Raw genomic sequence first — 22538 nt, 5'->3', positions numbered from 1 at the left:
ACTGCGTCTTATCGGAGCTGGCGGCTATTTTTCACCCTGGATGGCACACGTTTAAAGTTGCTATCCGGTTCTTTTGCCCCTGTCCTAGAGAACGCTATATTATTTATATAACACGCAGTGCTGATTACTTCTGTTCACCTCTAGCCAAATCCTTATCGCAATGGGCTCTCCGCAAACGCACAGAAAATTCCTCGTTTTTCCGAGAGAAGGCGCAAATGATACCACAGAGTTGCCGGTGGTGACAAACGACTCCCCTTCGATATTAGAAACCATGGACCAGAAGATTGTCCTGCCCACACCGCTCAGGCGCGACAAGTCTGTCAGAAATATCCTCCGTTCGTTGTCGCCCGGCTTCAAGATGTCACCCAGATCAAACTCTCCCAAGAAGGGCGATGACCCCAAGAACGCCAACGATAAGACCGTTATCAGGCCCACCTCCTCAAACAAGACCGGTGTTAAAGGCGGTCTGCACGATACCGAAGTGCCAGGAACGGGGCATGGGTCGATAAAGACATCCAAATCCACACCCATTGTCTCTCAATCCACGTCTGCCTCCACTTCCGTGGCTTCCACCCCTGTGGTTTCCCCCGCTGGTTCGGGAGCTTCCACACGGGAGGCATCGCCAGAACCACTGCACTTCCCCAAGCTTAAATCTTTTGGTAGAGGCCACAAGAAACCGGCTGATCTAGACTGCGCAAAGCCCATCTACGGCATGGCCAAGTCCATTGTCACCATGCTCTCTGCCGCGAGCATGTACATCGACGCCGACGCCGAAGAGCCAGCGGAGATTCCCAGACGCCACCGCAAAAAGCACAGCAGCGATGCGTTTGACTTGACCGATGCCGTAGATATGAACAAGAGTTTGGACGAGATCCTTGCCAAGCACCAGCAAAGAGACAAGGATGAGACAATAAGAGCGAATAGCGAAGCCCAAAGTGCACACGACCGCTCTCTGGAGACTGGAACCCTGACTGATTCTCAGAAAACCGCCTACGATCCTCTGGCACCGTCCGACTCTGACGAAACCGTCCGACTCGCCAGCAAGCTCCCAAAGCTCGAACGCACCCAGACGCTTTTTCAGGTCTCTATGGTGTCCAACCTCAACCGCTCGACCCACGAAGACAGCGACGACGATGAACCCACCAAATCCTCGCGGATCAACGAACTCTCGTCTAAGCTTCTCGAGCGCTTCGAGCTCTCGCCTGACGAGCAGTTTGTGGCCAACTACCAGTGCATGTTGCTCCGTGACGTGTTGCTCCTGGGCCACATGTACCTCACAACCAACTTCCTCCTCTTCTTTGCGTACCTCCCGAAGCAGAAGGGGGAAGTTGTTCACTCGGGGGGGTTGGCGCTCCGAACCGGCTTCACCCCCGGGAACCGGATCTCCAAGCAGTGGTGCGTGTTGAAGGAGACCACGTTCAACGTGTACAACAGCGCCACGGACTTGTACTTCCCGAACGTGGTGCTCGACTTGCGGTACGTGCTCCGCGTGGAGCTCAGCCATGAAACCGAGAAGGAACGATCCAGCGCGCTTGACCCCTTCACCCAGGAGGTGGACGGCGATGGAATAGACCTGGAGGTGTATGCGGAGTACGCCTGGTTCAAGATCATCATGGAGTCTCGCACGTACCGGATGCGAGCCTCGTCGGGCCACGCGGCGCGCCAGTGGATCAATCTCCTCAAAAAACAGGTTTTTACTGCGAAGCAGAACGGTGACCACGTATCCGTGAAAATTCCCCTTCGGTCTATCATCGATGTGGAGGGCAACAACATGTTTGACGGTGTCGGGGAGGACCGCACGTTATTGTTGGATCTCCCCAACGTGCCGATGATGATCCGTGCACGCGTCACAGACGAATACGCCGTGGACGACTGGTATTTTATGAGCCTTAGCTGTGGCGAGGAGATCTACAAGACATTGAAAGAGTTGGTAGGGATAAAAACGGGGGAAGCTACCCCCGATGACCGAACCGCTTTATCAAAAACGGAACCCAAGGCAGACCGTAGCAACTTGGAGATCACCGGCAGTTTGCTCCGGAAACTCACAAGACGAAGCTCTGGGAAGGAAGAGCCAAGGGTGAGGTACACCACCGGGGGAACCGGGAATGGGTCTCCGTTGGTGGTCTCCCCCAGAAGCCAAACCCCCGAACACTCTGACCTGGAGGTCGAGTACTCGGACGAGGACACATTGCCCGAGCCGGTCACCCGGTTTCATCGTCGCCACCGGGGCTGGGGCCCTGGCTCGTTCATTAAACAGGTGGTTTCCTCGGCCAACCTCATTGGCCACGCGACGTCAATGTGGGCGGCCGGGCCGGCACACTACTCCAACCCCAACTCTGTCGAGCTCGGGGCTGATGACCCGTATTACGTCACGTCCGAGCACGATCGCCAGGTGGCGAACGACCACTTCAAGCACCACTTCAGCCTTCCCGACAACGCGCGATTGGTGTCTAGCTACTACGCGCACTTTCAGAAGACCATCCCCACGTACGGCAAGATGTATGTGGGCGAGAAGGAGATTTGTTTCCGCAGCTTGCTCCCAGGGGTGAACTTTCTTATGATTTTACCGTTTGCGGATGTTGAGACGTGCTACAAGGAGAAAGGGTTCCGGTTTGGCTACTCGGGACTTGTAATTGTGATCCACGGGCACGAGGAGCTCTTCATGGAGTTTGCGACGTCTAGTTCCCGGGATGACTGTGAGTTGGTGCTTTTGAAGCAGATGGACGCGCTTTCGCACCGGAGACACAGGCCTAAAGACACGGCTGGTATCGAACGAGGCAAGCTTGAGCGCGCACGGTTACAGATGTACGAGGACAAGCTCACCAGCTCAGCCGGGCTCGACGTTCCGATCATCATTGAAGAGAATCCATACTTCAAGACGGAAGTGCGACCGCTGAGACCGTACAAGTTTACGCTCTTGACAATTGGCTCGCGAGGCGACGTTCAGCCGTACATCGCGTTGGGCAAGGGTTTGACGGCCGAAGGCCACAGGGTGACGATTGCGACCCACAAGGAGTTCCAGGAGTGGATCGAGTCGCACGGGTTGGAGTTTGCGGAGGTGGCAGGTAACCCGGCTGAGTTGATGTCGCTCATGGTCACCCACGGTACCATGTCGGTGAGTTTTCTCAAAGAGGCGTCCACCAAGTTCCGCGGCTGGATCTCCGAGCTTCTTTCCACCAGCTGGGAGGCGTGCCAGGGGGCTGACGTGTTGATCGAGTCACCATCGGCCATGGCAGGCTTGCACATCGCCGAGGCACTCAATATCCCGTACCTCAGAGCGTTCACCATGCCGTGGACCAAGACCCGAGCGTATCCCCATGCCTTCATTGTGCCCGATCAGAAGCGCGGTGGCTCCTACAACTACCTCACCCACGTGATGTTCGAGACCGTGTTCTGGAAAGGGATATCGGGCCAGGTGAACCCCTGGCGCGTGGACACCTTGGGCCTTCCGCGGACTAACTTGGAGAAGATGCAGCAGTTCAAGGTACCGTTCTCGTACAACGTGTCGCCGACCGTGTTCCCTCCATCGGTGGACTTCCCCGACTGGGTCAAAGTGACGGGGTACTGGTTTTTGGACGAATCGCTGACCTATACGCCTCCCGACGCATTGGTGCAGTTCATAGCTGCTGCGGGGAAGGCCGGGAAGAAGTTGGTATATATCGGGTTCGGGTCCATTGTGGTTTCCGATCCGAAGGAGCTCACACAAGCGGTGGTGGATGCGGTGGTCCAGGCGGATGTGTACTGCATTTTGAACAAAGGGTGGTCGGATAGACTCAACAAGAAGGATGAAATCGAGGTTGAGCTTCCGCCGCTGGTGTACAACGCGGGCGCCATTCCGCACGACTGGTTGTTCCCGAAGGTGGATGCCGCAGTTCACCACGGTGGTTCAGGAACCACCGGAGCATCGTTGCGTGCTGGCACGCCCACTATTATCAAGCCATTCTTTGGCGACCAGTACTTCTACGGGGGTAGGGTCCAGGACTTGGGTGCCGGAGTGTACTTGCGCAAGTTGAACGCAAAGTCGTTGGCCAAGGCGATCAAGGACGTCACCACCAAGACCAGAATCATTGAGAAAGCCAAGCTCGTGGGAGAGCAAATCAGGGCCGAGAATGGAGTTTCCACCGCGATCGAAACGATTTATAGTGAGTTGGAGTACGCCAGGAAACTCATCACGGAGAAGCGCAAGGCGTATAAGAACGAACAAAGTGAAGGCCAGGTAGATGAAAACAGCGTGGCGGAGGACGAGGGTAGCTGGATGATGGTGTAGGTTCTTACGGGAATAGTAATTATTTTGATTGCTTTTGGGAAGTGGGTAGGTGCTATACTAGACAGGAGAGCATGAAAGGGCCACCGGGTGCAAACTTGAATTGCTGAAGGGAGGACGTAACTTATTTCAGATTCACCTGGTGATGTAATTAAAGGCGGCATTGGTGAGTGAAAGGGGCATACTCTAATTGTGGAGCAAATCAAAAATACGGCATTTTCCTGGATAATAGCCTTGGAGCGTTTCTGAATTTGAGTTAAAAAGTCGATTGTTGGAAAGCTGTATTATGGCTGACGGGTAATTTTGCTGAAAATATGATAAATTCAATTGGGCAATGAGCTAAGGCCCCCTTTTCACTGCCAGTATTTGATATAACTTCGACAGTTTTGTCAAGCCGGATCATGAATTCCGTAGTGCAAAATGGAATACACAAAATCCAGCCCACCTCCCCCTAATCCAGAATATTTTATCCTTTTCCATCGATAACAATTTCCCGTCTTCAATTGCAATTTATACGCATTAAAGTATTTTCCCTCCTTTCCAAATATTTATTTCCCCCCATCCTCCTCCTTGTGGGGTAGCCGCTTAGTCGTGCGCGGCACTGCCTTAGTAATTTTTCGGCTAACAGTAAAAAAAAATTGGCAAAATTATTCCGCAAAAGGATCACTTTGGTTCGCGACACCACTGTTTTCTAAGTGCTCTTCCGGCTATCTCCAATGTATACCAACCAGCTATTCCAGGAGACACCCAGCCGAAGTTTGCCAATCGACTGGCCCGCACCTCCGGAGCTCGCACGAAGCCTCTCGACACCAGGTGCTATGAACCCACGGCTGGGTAACTCGTCATCCGTGAACCTTGGTGCGAAGCTATCGCAGTTCGGTCAACCTAACTACATGTCCTACTACCCGGGATACCAGGACCAGATGTACCAGGGCCACCAGGACCATCTGTACACCGGTGGTTACGTGGATAGTTCCATGACCAATGTCTATGACGAGGGATCCAATTCCTACGGTGCTTACGGGGTCCATGCTGGTGAGACCGATTCTTATAGCAATACCAACACGCCCAGCGTTAACGCCAAAGTCACCAATGTTAATGCTAACGCTGATTCTATGGGTTTTCCTGCCAATGCTGCCGCTTATAGTCATAGTAATAACAACGCTGACACGTCGCTTGATGAATATATGTACCGTGACCAGATCCAGTTTATTGAAGCGCAGATGGTGCTGGATGATGAAAGTTTCTCTGAAGCTCACGATTCACCCCTCACGCAAGTGCTCCAGGGCTCGCCTCTCACCCAGCCTTTGCCACTTACCCAATCTCTGCCTGCATTCCACTCATCCATCCACCTCTCGCCGATTGTTTCCATCTACATCGACGACCAGAAGGTGTACCATGTGGTAGACCTGGTTCTCACATCCATGGGCTTGGGCCCTTTCCTCCACCATGCCCAGCCGGTGCCCGAGACATTTCTCCAAATGCTCTTCGCGCCGCTCACCGCCAGTAAACATCCGTTATATGTGTATCTCAACGGGCTCGATAAGTACGACGGTACCGTCAACGGAAAGCAGCGCAGAGATATGCCGCCTGTCGCATGGTTGATGAGCATCATTCACCAGCAGCCATCTGTCCCCTCGGTGCAGATTGGCCCCGAGAAGGCTAGCGTTTTAGCGAAGTTTTCCTGGTGCACACAATTTGGTGGAGAGGACTTTGTGAGCAAGTTTTACGATGCGACGGCTGGGGTGGAGGCCTTAATGTTCATTGGGATGTGTTTGATTCTTATCAAGCAGATTTCGGATGTGTTTATGAGCGCCGGTGATGACACCGGATGCGGTCTGGGGGAAATCAGTTCAGGTGTAACATTTTCCACTTTCAGTGGCGCCAGTTATGGTAAGACAGCTTCAGCTTTAAATAGTGCCAGTTCAGATGTAACAGCTTCAGCTTTGAATAGCACCAGTTCAGGCTTGGGGCTTAGCTCAAACTTGGGGACCCCTATAAGTGGGTTTATGCAAACCTCAGGTATGGAGACTCCTCCAATCGTCAACTCTGGATTAAACAGGGTTGCGGGGCTGTCTGCTAGGCCGTTTGAGGTTTCCCAGCTTCTATTGAAACCTGACATCTTTACAGATCCCACATTCATGAGCTCCTCTGAAACTCTCAATTACGGTGCTCCCCCTGGGATCTTCCCACAAGGCCCACGCTTTAACTCTGCATCAGAGCCGCCTGCGGACAGAACCGGAAACAGTTCGATCTGGACCAATGCTGCGCCCATGGACAACTCGCCACAGTCCACCTGGAGTCCGTTTGGCATCGAGAAGGCGCGGAAGATCAGTCTCGTTGACACACCGTCGCCGTCGCCTACCCCGAGCAACGTTTGGGATCTTCCGGATCTAGATACCGAAAAGGTTGCCGTCCCCAAAGCTGGGTCGAGGACCGAAGCTAAGGCTGCGAGGGCTGTCGAGGCAAAAGTCAAGGAGACCAAAGCTGAGATGTCCCCAGATGGTATTAGGGGTTCTTACCCTAAGGGTGTGATTAGTGCATCAAACAGGTCAGCTTCCGTTGCAAACAAGAAGACGGCGCTAGAACCAGCCAAAATCCCTCTTCCCCTTGTTTCTGAACCGAAGCGAGTCATTTTGAAGAGAGGCGACAGCATCCCACCCGCTGATATTGCTAAATTCCCGTCGCTCTCTGAGAGCATGCCTGATAAAGGCAAAAAGGTCTTGAGGCGTGGATCGCCTCTGCCAGTCCCTGAGAACGGCGTCACTCCCACTGCCATCAAGCCAGCTCTGATTCCAGTGACCAGGCCTTTGTCTCTGCCTAAGACCATGGTCAAATCTGGTTCGGAGGCGTTCAAGACGCTATTAAGTGAGATCAACGAGAATTTCACCGCTTTGCTTGAGACCACCTATCACGCTCCTGTGGTTGCAGAAGAGATTGCGCCTGAAGTTGCGGTCAAGGTGCTGGCTGACGACAAGAAGGTGAAGGTGAAGAAGGCCAAGCCGGTTTCGGCCAAAAAGGATAAGTTGAAGGCAGTGGTGATTCCGAAAGACCGAGAGATTGTGCCATTACCGGTGAAGGCGAAACCAGATTTGGAAAAGCTTTTGGAGAAGAAGGAAGAGCCTGAGGCTAAGATTCCAAGCAGTGTCCCTGTTACAAGCAGTATCCCTGTTTCAGGCACTGGTCCTGTCAATTCAAGTGCTGTTGAGAAGGCTTTAAAGAAATTTGTACCAGCTAGGACTTCAGATGTCACCAGCTTAATGCCTGAGGATTTTCCGAAAGACTTAGTCTCCTCTAAGCCCATATCTGGCCAGAACAGAGTCCAGGAAAAGGTTCAGAAAGAAGCCCCAGAGGTCGAAACTCAGAAAAAACCCGCGAAGGAAACGGTCAAGGTGGCGCCTGTTAAGGCGGTGCCGGTCAAACCTGAAAGTGGTGTCGCTGATGCTGTGCCGAACGCGGTGGATGATGCCGTGGAGGAAGCCCTTTATCAAAAGTTGATTGCCGATATGAAAAAGGATGTTGCATTGCTCGAAACACAGGCTGCCAGAATCGCTGAAGAAAAGGCTACTGACGAAGCCGAGACTGGCCCTCAGCCAGAAACCGGGACATCGGACTCTGCGGCTCCCAAGGCGTTTGAAGTGACAGAAACTGGTCCGTCGTCTCCAAAGGCTGCGGAAGAGCAAGTATCCCCTACGTCTTCTCCAGCTATATTAGTTGGTAAGCCGGTCACTCCTATTGGTTCTATTATTACGGAGCCTAAACCCACAGTCAAACCTGCAAAGACGGAACCAACCTCTGCTCCAGTGGCAACCCCCTCGATGTCACCCGTGGTGGGCGTCCCGCCCACAGTGGCCGCTTCTGCCAAGTCCATGGCTCCAAAGTCAGACTACTTCCTGCTCCATGAGGAAATCAAACTCAACATCCAACAATTAAGATGTGAGTTTAAGGACACCGAGTCGGCCCATTTACAGTTTGTCCACACAGACCTTGTCATCGAAGAAGAGTCCGGCAACATGGCTCTTGAAAAGCCCGTGTATGGCTCCTATACGGCGAAGCATAAGGCGGATCCTACACAAACCAAAAGGATCGCCCCGGAAGAGACCTCCGAGGCTCCACCAAAGGCCCAAGCACCTAAACCGGTACAGGCCAGTTCCTTGGCTGACACCAAAACGCCAGAAAAAATGGAAAAGTTGCGCTACTTCTGGTAATTGGATAAACATAGCTCTACCACGGTGTACAATGATTTATTATAGGTAGTACAGGGTAGGTAGGGTACCTCCAAAACTAGTGAGGCATACAGATGAAGTTACTGGCGCAGGCGAGGAAAGTTTTAAAAATACCAGTATATAATCCATCCGATTAGCTTAGGACTGAGTTCATCAGTACCAGCGTCTTCCGTCTCATACGTGTGGCACATTAACCCGTCAATTTATATTTCAGTCTTTCTGTAAAGAGAGTATGTTTATTAACTGGTGTAGCAAAGTTTGTTTAAAAACTTCGACTCAAAAGTTCGGAGCTCTGATGCTGAACAGGCATGGCTGGATAGATTTTAAATACATTTTTTTCAACTATCGGGCAACGTGGCCGAGCGGTTAAGGCGAAAGATTAGAAATCTTTTGGGCTCTGCCCGCGCAGGTTCGAGTCCTGCCGTTGTCGATATATCTTTTTTTTCCCTTTTTGCTAGATCTTCCTCTCTTATTCTTCTGGTTGAATCTACTCAATTCCTTATCCCCCCCCCCCCCCATCATATCACCCAAATACTGAGCCAGCGCTCAACACGCTCGTCTTCGTTTAGTCGTGTCCCCACCAGACCCTTAACACCGGGCGACTCGCCACTACTCACATCTGCGTTTGCGTCACACTTGAAACCGACTGGCGTTGCAGAAAAAAATTTTCAATATTCCGTCTACCTAGACCCACACCATACACCTATAGACATGTTGACCCTCTGGTGCCTTTTTGCGTTCGTGACGGCAACGTTCGCAGCCACCCACGAGTACAACTTCACCGTCCTGTGGATCGACGCGAACCCGGACGGCGTGTTTACGCGCCGTGTACTCGCGATCAACGGCGCGTACCCGGCCCCAACGATCCACATCACGCGCGGTGACCGTTTGGTTCTCCACCTTACCAACGGCTTGCCATCCCACAACACATCCTTGCACTTCCACGGGCTTTTTCAGGAGGGCAGCAACCTGATGGATGGCCCCGAAATGGTGACGCAGTGTCCGATTCCACCGGGCTCCACGCTCACGTACAACTTCACCGTCGACTCGCAGCACGGAACATATTGGTATCACTCACACTCGGGTGCACAGTACGGTGACGGGCTCCGCGGGGTCCTTGTGGTGCACGAGAAAAAAGAGCCGTTTGCATACGACGAGGAGGTTGTGGTGTCGATCAGCGAGTGGTACCACCGCGAGACGTCTGACTTGAAGCACGACTTTTTGTCGCGGTTCAACCCGACGGGATCTGAACCAATTCCACAGAACGTTCTCTTCAATGGGTCGCGCAATGTCACATGGGCGGTTGCGGTGAATACAACCTACCTTATGCGAGTCGTCAACACGGGCCTCTTCCTCTCACAGTACTTGTACATCGAGGGCCATGAGATGACCGTGGTTGAGGCCGACGGGATCTATGTCGAGCCCTACACCACTGACATGCTCTATCTCACCGTCGCCCAGCGCTACTCCGTGCTTGTGAAGACGAAGCAAGCCAGCGATAAGAACTTTGCTATAGTTCAGGTTATGGACGAGGAAATGTTGGACAGTGTTCCGGCGGACTTGGAAACGCGAGGGGTTAACTACATGGTCTACGACTCGAACCTCTCATTGCCGCACGCGCTGGCCCGCAAGTTATCTGCATTTAATGACGCCGACTTGCGTCCGCGCGACCCTGAGGAGCTCCTTGCGGACCCGGACTACTTCATCGTGCTCGACGTTATCATGGACAACCTCGGCGATGGTGTCCAGTACTCTTTTTTCAACAACATCACGTACGTCGCGCCGCGCGTGCCGACACTCTATTCGGTGCTCTCGGCTCCAGAAGAGCTCGTGAACAACGCCGCCATCTATGGCTCCAACACCAATGCGTTTGTTCTCCAAAAGGACGAGGTGGTTGAGATCGTTGTCAATAACAAGGACGATGGGCGGCACCCGTTCCATCTCCACGGGCACGTGTTCCAGATTGTGGCAAAGTCCCCGGCTTTTGACGAACCCACAGCGTACAACGAGTCCGCGCATGAGTCGTTACCCGAGTATCCAATGCGCCGTGACACCATACTTGTCGAGTCGAACGGGTACATGGTGCTCCGTTTCCGTGCAGACAATCCCGGTGTGTGGTTCTTCCACTGTCATGTGGACTGGCACTTGGAGCAGGGCTTGGCCATCACGCTTATCGAGGCGCCAGAAGAGTTAAGAAGTCAACAGGGTGCAATTCTGGAGAACCATCTTGAAGTGTGTGCCGCCGCGCGCATTCCGACCCGTGGTAACGCCGCGGGCAATGCAGTGGCGTGGTTGGATTTGGCCGGCGAGAACGTGCAGCCACAGCCGCTTCCGGAGGGGTTTACGCTTAAGGGGTACGTGGCGTTGTTTATCAGCACTCTCGTGGGGCTCTACGGGATTTACAGTATTTATGTGTTTGGGATCGAGGATGTAAAGGGGGACACTGAGAACTTGCAGGCAACGTTGCGAGCGATTTTGAGCGAGCACGGAGGGGCAAGGGTGCCACCATACGGGACGAGAGGGAGTGGAAGCTTTGATGTGGGTACGAGTACGTAGAGCGGAACCGAAGGCGAAGTTCAAGTGTGAAATGTATCTATATTCATAGAGTAATCATGGTGGATTACTTTTTTTTTTTCAGACGGAAGCTGATTGTAGACTGGACAGGGACTTAAAACAGGATTTTTTGCGACGGTTTTGGACTTATCGTTGGTCGGAAATTTAGTTTTGAGTGCTTCTGTTGGAGTATGTGAAGAAAATAAATAACTTCAAACGAAAAAAGGCTATATAAACGTTATATCTGACTTTTTGGTATTCAAATGGTGCTTTGTTTTAACTACTGGGGATTTCTTGGCAATGACAGACATTTTCATCCTAAAATACGCGTTAAAAGTTCCTTTTCAGAAAAGCTACATGTACATACTTGTTTTATTCTCGTTTCTCTATATATATCTTGCTTTCGAGGCTATTTGAGAAAATCGGCAAAAATTACCAAACTTCCAATAAAGCAGCCAGCTTGAGGGGCTCCAATGCTACAATCAGGTATATCACGTGATGTTCTCGTTTGATCTCATTCGTGTATATCGGTTTACGCCTGAGACGATAAACCTGGGAAACCTAAGTTATGTAAATACTAATCATTTTCAATGGCTGAATAAAGCAGAAACGGTTCAAACAAAGGCAGAATTTACGGTCCGAATAATTATTTTGGAATATTATACATTTATATTTATAGATGTACAAACATAAATGTAAACAAAATCTATATAGACAGATATATATTTTTGCTTGCGAAAGCAAAATCTAGCTTGAATCTACATAAGGCTATTTTCACCTCACAAAGGTATATCTTCATTTCCAGCTATTTCAATACCCTTCACCTACTTATACCACTGGAATACCAAAAACATAACAGCTTCTTTTCAGCTTACTCGTTAACTCGCACTATGACTTCGACCTGCACATAGCTCGCGAAATCTCCGTATCCCTGATAACACAAATAACATATACACCTATCGCAAGCTCAGTAATAACAGGATTCATCCATCACCATATGTCATTGCAAACAATCATCAACGATTTTATCGCGGATGCCCCGCCAGGTGAGGTATGTACTCGTTTGTCCTCTCTGCACAGCTACTAACACCACCAGCTCCAAGAAGTCACAAACAACATCAAGGCCATCGTGGACGAGCCGATCAAGCACGAATTGGCCGCTGCGTTGGAGACCTACAACGCGCGCGGAAACGTGGTTCTTCTCAACGGAAAGGCAACGATTATCAGTCAGCACACTCAGTCGTCGACACAAAAGTACGTCGATTTTAGTACCGGTAAGCAGTTCAACGTGGATGTACACACGATGCAAGCCATTGACGTCGAGGACTTTGACACAGACTACCGGACCGCTGACTATGAGCTCTTGGAAGGCAAACTTGCGACGTATTTGGCGCAGCACTACCCCTCGGAGGCGGCCTTCACGGTGGTTCCTCCAGGCTTCGGTGGTGAAGCGTACACGATCATAATCAACGGGTGGAAGCATAACCCGGCCAACTTCTACAACGGGTCCTGGTGCTCCTTGTACACATTTGACGGCTCTGCGCTTCGAGACATCGATGTTAAGCTCGACATCCACTACTATGAGGACGGTAATGTGAGGTTGAAGAGCCATCTCGAACCTGAGGCGGTTTCTGTGGGGCTCCAGGGTGTGGTGACGGCCATCAGCAAGGTGGAAAATGACGTGGAGCTCGAGATTATCACTAAGGTGAATGGCTTGAACGAAACAGTGTTCAAGAACTTGAGAAGACTATTGCCGATTACCAGGGCCAAAATCCAGTGGGGAAAGGCCATGGGCAACTACAAGTTGGGCAAAGATGTGGTTAATGAGTAGGAATACACATTGTTGAAGTTAGATTCTGTACACGCCTGATGTCATAGGACTGTTTGATGTTCTTTTGAGGCGCTATATGCCATTATTCAAACAGACATCAAACAGCCCAGTGAAATTAGATATGTATGGGGTCAGATTCCATCAAGATTGCTAAAGGTCAACGAATATATATACATATATATACTATCTACTAGATATGCCATAAATTCAATAAGTTAAATTACTCATCATATTTCATACTAAACTGGTTCGTTATCAACGTCGCGTCAACACTCTTGCATGGCCAAGCAATCCTAACGGTTACGTACTACAATCATACCAGCTGTCGGTATTACAACCATATTCAGACCAACCACAATCATCTGCATTGCAACCACCATCAATACCGCCGTAACCACCGATATAAAACTCACCATGGTCAACATTCGCACCAGTCTGCCTTTGGTTATCATCAAAGCAAGCACACCACTTGTTCCATACATAGTTTCCATAAGGCTTCTCGTGGACTACCCAGTTCGCGACGTCATTACCCGCATTATTTATCCAGCCACTATCCTTATTATGTTGATCCCACAACTGTTCATTGCTGTTGTCCCAGTTATATGACATTAAATTAGAACTGTCACGTTTCTGTAAGGCTGTGTTAGAACTCAGGTTGGTGTCAGCCGGAGTGAACCCACTGAGACCAATAACTAAAGTTGCGACCCCAGTCTCGGGGCTGTGTTTGAACTGTACTTCATAACTAGACAAGAAGCTGCCAGCGTCAAAATCACGCTTAAACAAATGAGTGTTATTGCCGACGTATTCAAGAATAGCTGCTGAAGCATGCGGTATATCACCCAAAAGACCAAGACTGATAAACTCGTTAGCAGGTAAGCCAGTTGTGTTACGAAAAACGCCTGACCTCACCAGTAAACCATCAGCTCCAAGTTTTCTTACCATGTGTTCAGGTAAGTTTGTTGAGCTATCAAAAGACCACTGATACTATCCGAAGAAGATACTAATGATAGCAGTTATACCAACAGCTAAGCACACAGGAGCCGAAAAAACACAGGCTGCGATACCGATAGCCGAGGTGCCTATAACACCTTGAACTGTGAGCCCAGTCCCTTCAAGCCTGATTTGCCTGCCTAGAACAGCTCTGGGGACTAGCACTGGTAAGTTGTTAACTTCTTGCTTGTCAAGAGGGGCGGAGGTAGAGTATCTACCCGCTAACACGATAATACAGGTGAAAATCAATGGGAGTGCATTATACCTCATGGTTCTGGTGTATCTATGTTTTTCCAAATAAAAACAATCAAGGAAGATTCAGCTCCTTAAATAGAAAACGAACTCATTCTACTCTGCGAGCGTGTTTTAATTTATGACTGTCATCGTAATAACACGTGTTCAGCTTTATAATCGCGCGGATTCCCGTACCTATCCAGCCAAAAATTGTGCCTGCTGAAATGATCGGTTTAGCGATAATATGCATCACCTCATTCTAGGCCTCACGAGTTTACGGGGGTCATCCTATCACTAGCTCGAGGTCATTCCCACGACCACCTCTTATCCCACCTAACAACTGCGATGAGGGTCCGGGAGGTGAGGCCTTGGAGTGACCATACAGTTCGTCATGACAAGCCTTGAAAACTTTCTTACTGTGTTAAACACCTATATCTATAACACTGTAATTGAAATTGATCTACTTATACGCACGGCGCCAAAATAAAGACTGAAACATAGTGTCATATGTTATACAAGACTATTTGCTTTGGGTGGCCCGTGATCGTACAAGGGACTACCCCGGTCGAGAATCTGACTATTTTCCTGCACCTCAATCTAAGAACTATGAATTGCTTATTGACCACATGGCTGTAGGACTGCGAAGTATGCGTGCTTATAAGATAACATGTATTATATCCCTGCAGCTATAGAATCAGGAAAAGTTACACAGTTTTACACTGTAATGGCCCCTGCGTTAACATTTTGATCCTAAAGAGATATTACGACTTTATAATATAAATTCCTCAACACGTATGCCTTTCGAGAGGTAAAGTCTTGTGGCAAAATTTGGAGCAAAACTGATATTAATTTAGAGAGGACCAGGGTAGTGTGCTAGTGACCACGACGGGTTCCTAAGCGCCAAGAAATACGGAAATGCACTCAAAAGGCAGGATCTTCGTTTCAGTAATGCCTGGAGCGACTAAACTGCACAACTACGGGTTGGGAAATCAGTAGTGATATTGTACGGCATTTCGCAAATTTATCTGAATCACAGTAACTTTTGTATCGCGGATTAAAAACTGTCTGCACCCTGTATAATTCCCTGCATTAGTTAAAATATTCTCGAGTAACGCCCTACAAAACTTTATTTTGTGGCAGTATGGTAGATTTCCGAAATACGAACATATCCTGTACGAATTCTTAGGCCGTTAAGTTACATATCTGCTTCTTTTCTCTTGAAAAAGTCTACTCGCCTCCCGCTTTCAGTGGACTTCGAAACCCCTCAATATATACTCAATATATACTCAATATATTTATTTGGTACTAGGGTACCTAAATCTTGGAGTACGTTATTAGAGAAGATTTGAAATGCTTAGGCGAGCAAAAATGATCCGTAGCGTTAGGTGTCTTGCGTTATGCAGTTTTATGCGTCGTACCGTGATGTCGTAGTCTAGTGCGTAAACCATCATCTAACCCCCTAGAGCAGACAGGCAGAACTCTCTGCTTTTAGTATTCAATCGATGTCTTGCATGGTACGGGAACAACGGAACACATAACAAAGATATTACTCATACAGAATTTTGTCTAATATACTGAAAGATAGTACGGCACCTTTTGTAAATCACTATCAGGCATTCTGCACGTTCTGCCTGCATCTAATCGTCAGTCGCATGATCTAGGGGCTAACATCGGTCGTAAATAGGAATCTTTTTAATTACCCGTATCCTTGTTATCAGTTCTGCCGACTGCCGCAGTAATACTTCAGTAAATAGCAACTTAATACATATGCCAATATAGCAATTTTTGACTCTAACGTGACTCTAGAGTAGCCGAAATTGTCTAGCTTACCAATACCGTGATTCACCAATTTCCTACATAGTTAATAGGCTATTTTCTCTCATATCCTGTGACCCTGGCCGTCTGAGATTCCCTTTCGACTGTGATGGTTCCATCTTTTAAGGTATTGCGTCAATTGAGACAACGAACATACTGCCTTCATCTCGTTTCCCTTTCCCTCGAAATACAATTGTGTATAAATATTAAGGTACTATCATGGAGATATTTGGTTTCTCGATGTAGAGGATCCCTGCGGTATTAATTAATTATTTGCAGACGTGTGTATAGGTGCGGCTTCGATGCCTTCGCCAAAACACGTACATGTACGTGCTTCATATTGGAAACAGGCACTTGTCCGTAACTACTCACTAATGAGAGGACGAATCTCTATTATAAGATATTTCGAGGATTCACACCGGGGAATTTTCCATGAAAAGCTCAAAATAGCCCCGCTAAAAGCTATTGTTTCTTCTATCAAGGTATGTATTTTGCAGCTGCAGATCGCCATCTATATACAGCCGGTTAACTGAGAGATTTTCAATAATATGAACATTGGTTCGTATTCAATCAACGTAAAGATAAAAACTGATAATAGTGGGGATATTATCACTTTGATGGGTAAGCCAAGAAAGTGCGAGTTGGTACAGGCCACACAGGAAAAGACCTCGTACAGGTTTCTCTCAAGTAAAAGCCTATAATTATATTCCATCCCATCTACCATACTCTTCATTATTTCCCGATATCTAGAACACATAGAAAGCTGCCTCCGAGAAATACCAACCATAACAGATTTGATAGTCTTTGAAACCGACTATAACCCTGTTACATTCACCGCTCTGAGTATCGACGAGATGGAAAAGTCTCTCGCTTCTGACCAGAAATTTATCATCTTGACCAGAACCAGTCGCCGTGGGCCGTAAGACCTCGATAACTTTCCGCCAAAATCTGCCTATATGACCACCAAGGTGAAGGAATTGCAAGTCTCTGAGGCTATAGATGTTTTGAATGAGGCCCCATCTACCACGGTGACGATTTGAACTCCCCACACGGTGCCATGGGCATAATCCATGCGTTTCCGAAGCTCATTACTCTGGTTCCTTCTTGGTCCAATCGAGCCGCACAGGAAAGGAGCTCAAGGTTAAACAGATGTAGCCCGAACTAATCACCTTCTTCCATGGTGAAAAGGGCGAATTATTAGAGTAACAAGGATTGGATGCCAGATTTTGAGTCGCTTTAATCGCCTTCCACTCTTTATACCCGGAGATGGGAACCACTACTGATCTATACGATTATCATATTATTCCTATCGAAACATTAATAGCGTACCTGTCGGTAATTTTTTGAACGATACTTCTAACTGATACTTTTGAATTCATCCTCCACGGATTTTCCTTAGTTCCCCGTTCAATGTTCGTTGTCCTGGTATTGTATTTTTTTTTTTCAGCAGTGACAAGTATTTTCTGTTTTAAATTGTACCCGGCCCAAATATCAAAGTTCGATATTTTCTACCCCGTTACTATCAATTTTTACAAGAACTGATTTCAACAGTAGAATGTATACTTTATCTATAGTATACTGATTAGCTATATAATGTATATAAGCCAAAGGAAGGGAGGAACTGACTCTCTTATATAGGCTATCGATCCTTATCACGTGACAATTACACGCTTAACACAAATTACTGTTTATTACTTATCGCCATGGACGGCAACATTATTCAACAATAGGTTACTACAAATAAAAAGTTATGATATGTGTTTGGTTTAGTAATCATCTTTATTCTTGTTGAAAATTATGACAATCTTTTTGTGGATAGAATAACAGACGACAAACCCCTGACTGAAGGCTCAACGGGCGTTGGAATTCTGGTATTTTATGTCAGAGTCAGGGAAGCTACACCCGAGGCTGTGAGAGGGACTATATGTGTCTACCAGGAGTGTTTGGGGGCAGTTATCAGAATTGGCTCCTTAGTGCGAGTGCGCACACCCAAAACGAGTAATGCTATATGGTGATCCAAGAAGATTAGATTACCAGTGGGGTTATAGTGAGATTACAACACCGGTGACAAGTTAAGCACAGAAGACTATATATGGAAGTAGTTTCTGTTAAAATCTGGTCCAACGCACAGATGGTGTCACAGGGCTATTTTATGTCTGTTCGAAGAATGCCCTACTGCGAACTAAAGGAACATTAAACAATAACTAAGAGATTTTAGTATAATCAAAAACTTTACTGGAAGAATCAACTGTCTATAAAAAGGCATAAGCGGTTTTTTCCCTTATTATCCTTAGCATTATAAGTAACGAATATACGTACTCTATTTACATACTCAAGACTTTGTTACCTAAACAAAGGAAAAGTAAAGTATTATAAACAATAACCATTGATTACTTATCGCCATGGACACCAACACTATTCAGCAACAGATTGCTAAAAATCAACGGTTTCTCGCTGGTGGGATATGTGTTTTGTTTAAGAAGTACCCTTTTGTGGATTATTGCGACTGTATCATGTGAAGAGAATGTCAGACTACGACCCCGGACTGAAATCCCAATGAGTACTGAAACCCTGAAATCCTATGTCAGCGTTCCACCGGGACCTGTCTGACGTTTTTGACTTGTCACTCTGACCAACATTCTATGACTGTTTCTGCAATTTGCTAGTAACTGTCAACTGAGAGAGATTCCAATGACTCACTTAGAGTCTCCAAAATAAAAGCCATTTTTCTAGCTAGAACAAAACTATATAAGATAACAATCTACGCTTATATATAAAAAGGACTAATTTCCCAATCAGGTCACTCCCCTGATTCCCACCCCTTACGTGTTGAACCCTTCTCACAAGCTTCGTTAGATTGCCAAGCACGTGCAACTAAGCTCATTCTCTCACAGCCTCAGAGATGGCTTCTCTAACTCTGACAGGGATTGTCAGAGTTAGAGAGTTGTGTCAGGAACCTTATGAGGTTCCAGTTGAGGCTACTAGGATTGTTTGATAATGAGTATCTGAAACTAATCCTGTCGCATAAAGCAAATGAGGCACCGAAGAAAGCTATATAAGGAAGTAGTTTTCCAGATCTAAGAATGATCTTGGTTTTAATATTATCTTTATTTTTGTGGAAGATCACGATAAGTAACTTGTGAATCAATGACTGATTACAACCCCCCGACTGGAATACCAACAGGCGCTGGAACCCTGACAATCCCACAGGGTGGCTCGCATGGTCTAGTGGTATGACGTCTCATTCACTCTGAGAAGGTCAAGGGTTCGATCCCCTTTGTGATCACTATTATTTTTGCTTTCTTTTTTTATTATTTCAAACAGGCTAGCGGGGTTTCTGTTTCGATATACCTAAAAAAAGGCAATTGGGGGGAATGCTTCTCTAAATCCACGGAGGTATGACATATAGGCTGCGGACAGCTTTGGTAATGAGCGGAACCCCTGCGACGTCATCGATATTGGCCACTGACTCTAAGGGTGAATTTTAATTTTATTTTATGAAGTGAGCCCCGAAGAGGTTTCTTTCCGATGATATTTTACAATAGCACGTTCAGAAAGATGAAAAAAAAAAGATGCGCCAGCCCGGAATCGAACCGGGGGCCCAACGATGGCAACGTTGGATTTTACCACTAAACCACTGGCGCTCGCTTATGGTTTTGTTGGGATTACGAATTACTAGTCGGCAAAACTATATCATTATTAAACTTGTATTGCAAGTCATTGTTAGATAACTGGCTAGCCTATTGAGTCATGTTTAGGTCCTGTCGGGTTTCTATCTTTATAAATCATTTTATACGACTGTAGGTCTCCGTTTGTGATCTTTGAATAGCCACTAATTTTAGCCGTAGGTTGGCTAGAGCTCTTACGGGGTTAAGAGGGTTTGTTTCCATCATACAGTCAAAGGATCACGAATACCCCTGTGATAGTGATAACGACTGCTCTCTTAGACCAGATATTTGTGTCTTATTGGCATGGTATATGACTTCTCTCCTCCTATACCCTTTACATTAACACACAGTTTTCTCATCCTGTGTAGCCTTCGCCGCTCTTAGTCTCTGAGTGCCGACCTAGATCACCTCCCACCACAGATTTTCTCAAGCCGACACGAGATTTACGTGGTGGTCTTGATAGCACAATGCCATTTATCCTTGGCACTAAAGGGCAATATTTCCCATAAATTTCCAACACATGCCGCGTATCTCTAATGGAATGCCATTTTTACAAACAGCAGTTCTTTGTCCGGCTTGAGGTCGTGTGCGTCCGGTACGGGTAAAATTATCGACGCCAGACTTGAAAATTGCTGTTGATAAATAGCTTTCGCTCCTTCTATAACTCACCACACAAAACCATGGAGCAACTTGTTCGCCGCTCCGGGAGACTCAACAAAGGGGTGAATCGCCACATTGAGGAGGATGTGCCCAAAAGAAAGCCTGTCGACATCTCTGAGACGGGCAAAACAAACGCTGAGGTCAACGTGCGGTGCTTGGTGTGTGGAACCAACGGAAGCCGCAACCCAGGGGATGAGAAGGAGAAAATGGCCCAGTGCCAACAATGCCGTACATGGCAGCATGTTTTCTGTCTATTTGGCCACCGTGCCTTGAGTAAACTACCAAAGCATTACTTGTGTAATGTGTGTAAGCCAGACTTTCCTAAGTATAAATCGCTTGTCTTCCAGATCGACCCTATCCCTTTCCAGAGGGAAGAAGAGAGGAAGCAGGCAGAGGCACAGGTGGAGAAGGACAATGGCGATGACAATGAAGCATACAAGGAAGAGGCCGAGGAAGACGATGTGGATGCTAGAGTTAATGACCTAACTGAAGGTGATGACTTAGCTGAAGCAGAGGGCGAGGTCAACGAAGCTTCTGAAGCTGAAGGCACGAGAAAACATCAAAAGGCTGAAGCTCGCTCGACAAAACGTCAAAAAGTTGGTTCAGCTAAAGATGGTTCCGTCGAGTCCGGCGCCCAGTCCGATATTTCAACCAAACCCAGTACTCCAGTTAAACCTCCCACCACTGACAAGTTTTCCTTTCTCAAAGACAAAACCAGAAGAGCGGTAGCCCAACAGTTTCTCAACATCATCCAAACCCAGAGCCCCGCTCAAAACTCTCCACAGGACGCTATAGCCATGGCATTGGGAATCGAACAGGAGGTCTTCAAGAAAGCCGACTCCTTCGACCAAGATGAGTCGTACACCCACAAATCGCGGTCGCTCTTTGCCAATCTCAAGAATCCCAAGCTCCGGTTGTTGCAGAAGGTGTTCGACGGGGAATTGAGCGTGGAGAAGTTAGTGAGCTTGAAGCCAGACGAAATGAGAAGTGAGGAAATGGCGGAGTACGCTGAAAAGATCAAACAGGAGGCCATTGCACAGAGCGTATTGAAGAGCGATGAACCTACCACGCGCACCAAGCGCACCCACAAGGGCGAGGAAATCATCGAGGAAGATACGGATACGTCGTCGTTCGACCCGCAGTACCGCAAGGAATCGGAGTCTCCCGTGGAACACGAGCGGACCCTGACGCCTGAAGTCGTCCAGATCCACTACCAGCCCACTTCCAACGATGACTTTGTTCCCGAGCCCCACCACAGCGACACCCCCGATGATTTCATCGACCAAAGTGACATGCTTCACCTTGACGGCTTAGAGTCCATTCTTGAAGAAGGCCAGCCTGATAGCTTAGACCTGATTACCAAAGACGTCAACGCCAAGAAAACGTCAAAAAGAGTCCACTTTGCTCTTGATGAAGAGTCTGACGACGACTACGATCCGTTCTCCACGGTTCAGTTGACATCGTCGCTTGCAGCGTTTTGGAAGGGTGGGCTCTCTTTCCCTGGGATTGCCCATGCCGACTGCCTGTCGGCGCTTTTGGGCAGCACTGTCTTCATGCCGCTGGCCTCTGTGCTTAACGTGGCGGGGTACTTGCTACTGGCGTCGCACTACGAGATCGAAGGGAGACTAGATGCGGATAAGGCCGAGAGCTATTTGCAGAAAATCCTCTCCACGCGTGACTTGTTTCTCGCAGAGCTCAGCCCAAATCTGGCCAGCCAGCTGGACTACGACCAGCTCTGGGAGTACTTCCACTCGCGGCAGAAGTACGGTGTGATCAACGCCAGACAGCCGTGGATCAAGGACTCGTACATTGTTCCATTGAACCCAGGCGACGCGGCCCCTGTTTGGTTGCTGACTATCAAGGCAGCGACTCCCGATATCCATGTGGAGTCTTACGTGCAGAGCTCTAGGCGGCTATACTGCATCTTTGTCACCAAGAAGAACTACGTCCCCGAGTACGAAGAGTCTCCCGTGCCGAACTTGGATGATGTTTTGAGCAAGTTGAACTAGATGACGAAACGAAACAAAACTTGTATTATATATTAATGAAAAGCCACCTTTGTTTATCTAAAAAACAAGTGTAGTGGAGCTGGTGGGCAAAGGCGTTCCATATGCATTAGGCTAAATACCTTTTTACGTAGCACGAGAACCACTCTGCACCTGTAGCTCAGTCCAGCAAGAACCGATTGTTATATATGAATTCGGAAAATCCTAGGAACACCTCTCTGAATACAAATCAGTCCAACCCCCCCCCCCCCCCCCCCCCCCCCCCATTTAGCCAAGTGGGCAATTTTGGCA

The 22538-nt window shown here is 48.1% G+C and overlaps 6 protein-coding genes and 3 non-coding genes across 9 annotated transcripts; 7 read left to right on the top strand and 2 right to left on the bottom strand.

Moving 5' to 3' along the window:
- Window positions 1-1078: 1078 nt before the first annotated feature.
- Window positions 1079-4267, top strand: UGT51C1 (Ugt51c1p; the record flags this gene model as incomplete). The annotated part of the gene is made up of 2 exons (XM_019131357.2): window positions 1079-1552; window positions 1619-4267. Coding segments are annotated over 2 exons (3123 nt in total), but the record flags the coding sequence as incomplete, so codon positions are not given.
- A 713-nt stretch (window positions 4268-4980) lies between these two features.
- On the top strand, window positions 4981-8472 carry BABINDRAFT_166779 (uncharacterized protein; the record flags this gene model as incomplete). Its single annotated transcript, XM_019130459.1, has 1 exon — window positions 4981-8472. One exon carries the CDS (start codon window positions 4981-4983, stop codon window positions 8470-8472), a length of 3492 nt encoding a protein of 1163 aa, XP_018985776.1.
- A 366-nt stretch (window positions 8473-8838) lies between these two features.
- On the top strand, window positions 8839-8920 carry BABINDRAFT_t182. The gene has a single exon. It is a non-coding gene; the product is annotated as a tRNA-Ser (tRNA).
- A 174-nt stretch (window positions 8921-9094) lies between these two features.
- BABINDRAFT_61782 (uncharacterized protein) lies at window positions 9095-11346 on the top strand. Its single transcript, XM_019132375.1, has one exon. The coding sequence runs from the start codon at window positions 9202-9204 to the stop codon at window positions 11044-11046; it is 1845 nt and encodes a 614-aa protein (XP_018985775.1). The 5' UTR covers window positions 9095-9201; the 3' UTR covers window positions 11047-11346.
- A 694-nt stretch (window positions 11347-12040) lies between these two features.
- Window positions 12041-12874, top strand: BABINDRAFT_166777 (uncharacterized protein; the record flags this gene model as incomplete). The annotated part of the gene is made up of 2 exons (XM_019130458.1): window positions 12041-12094; window positions 12140-12874. 2 exons carry the CDS (start codon window positions 12041-12043, stop codon window positions 12872-12874), a joined length of 789 nt encoding a protein of 262 aa, XP_018985774.1.
- A 244-nt stretch (window positions 12875-13118) lies between these two features.
- On the bottom strand, window positions 13119-14008 carry BABINDRAFT_161384 (uncharacterized protein). Its single transcript, XM_019128778.1, has one exon. The coding sequence runs from the start codon at window positions 13814-13816 to the stop codon at window positions 13175-13177; it is 642 nt and encodes a 213-aa protein (XP_018985773.1). The 5' UTR covers window positions 13817-14008; the 3' UTR covers window positions 13119-13174.
- Window positions 14009-19127: 5119 nt separating this feature from the next.
- BABINDRAFT_t183 lies at window positions 19128-19199 on the top strand. The gene has a single exon. It is a non-coding gene; the product is annotated as a tRNA-Val (tRNA).
- A 287-nt stretch (window positions 19200-19486) lies between these two features.
- On the bottom strand, window positions 19487-19557 carry BABINDRAFT_t180. Its single transcript has one exon. It is a non-coding gene; the product is annotated as a tRNA-Gly (tRNA).
- Window positions 19558-20057: 500 nt separating this feature from the next.
- On the top strand, window positions 20058-22307 carry BABINDRAFT_13290 (uncharacterized protein). The gene has a single exon (XM_019127069.1). The coding sequence runs from the start codon at window positions 20262-20264 to the stop codon at window positions 22248-22250; it is 1989 nt and encodes a 662-aa protein (XP_018985772.1). The 5' UTR covers window positions 20058-20261; the 3' UTR covers window positions 22251-22307.
- Window positions 22308-22538: the final 231 nt, after the last annotated feature.

This window comes from Babjeviella inositovora (genome assembly GCF_001661335.1).
Source record: "Babjeviella inositovora NRRL Y-12698 unplaced genomic scaffold BABINscaffold_5, whole genome shotgun sequence".
In the NCBI taxonomy this organism is placed as follows: Eukaryota; Fungi; Ascomycota; class Pichiomycetes; order Serinales; genus Babjeviella; species Babjeviella inositovora.
Note: the sequence above shows the minus strand (reverse complement) of the source record. Positions and strands in the feature narration are given on the sequence as shown.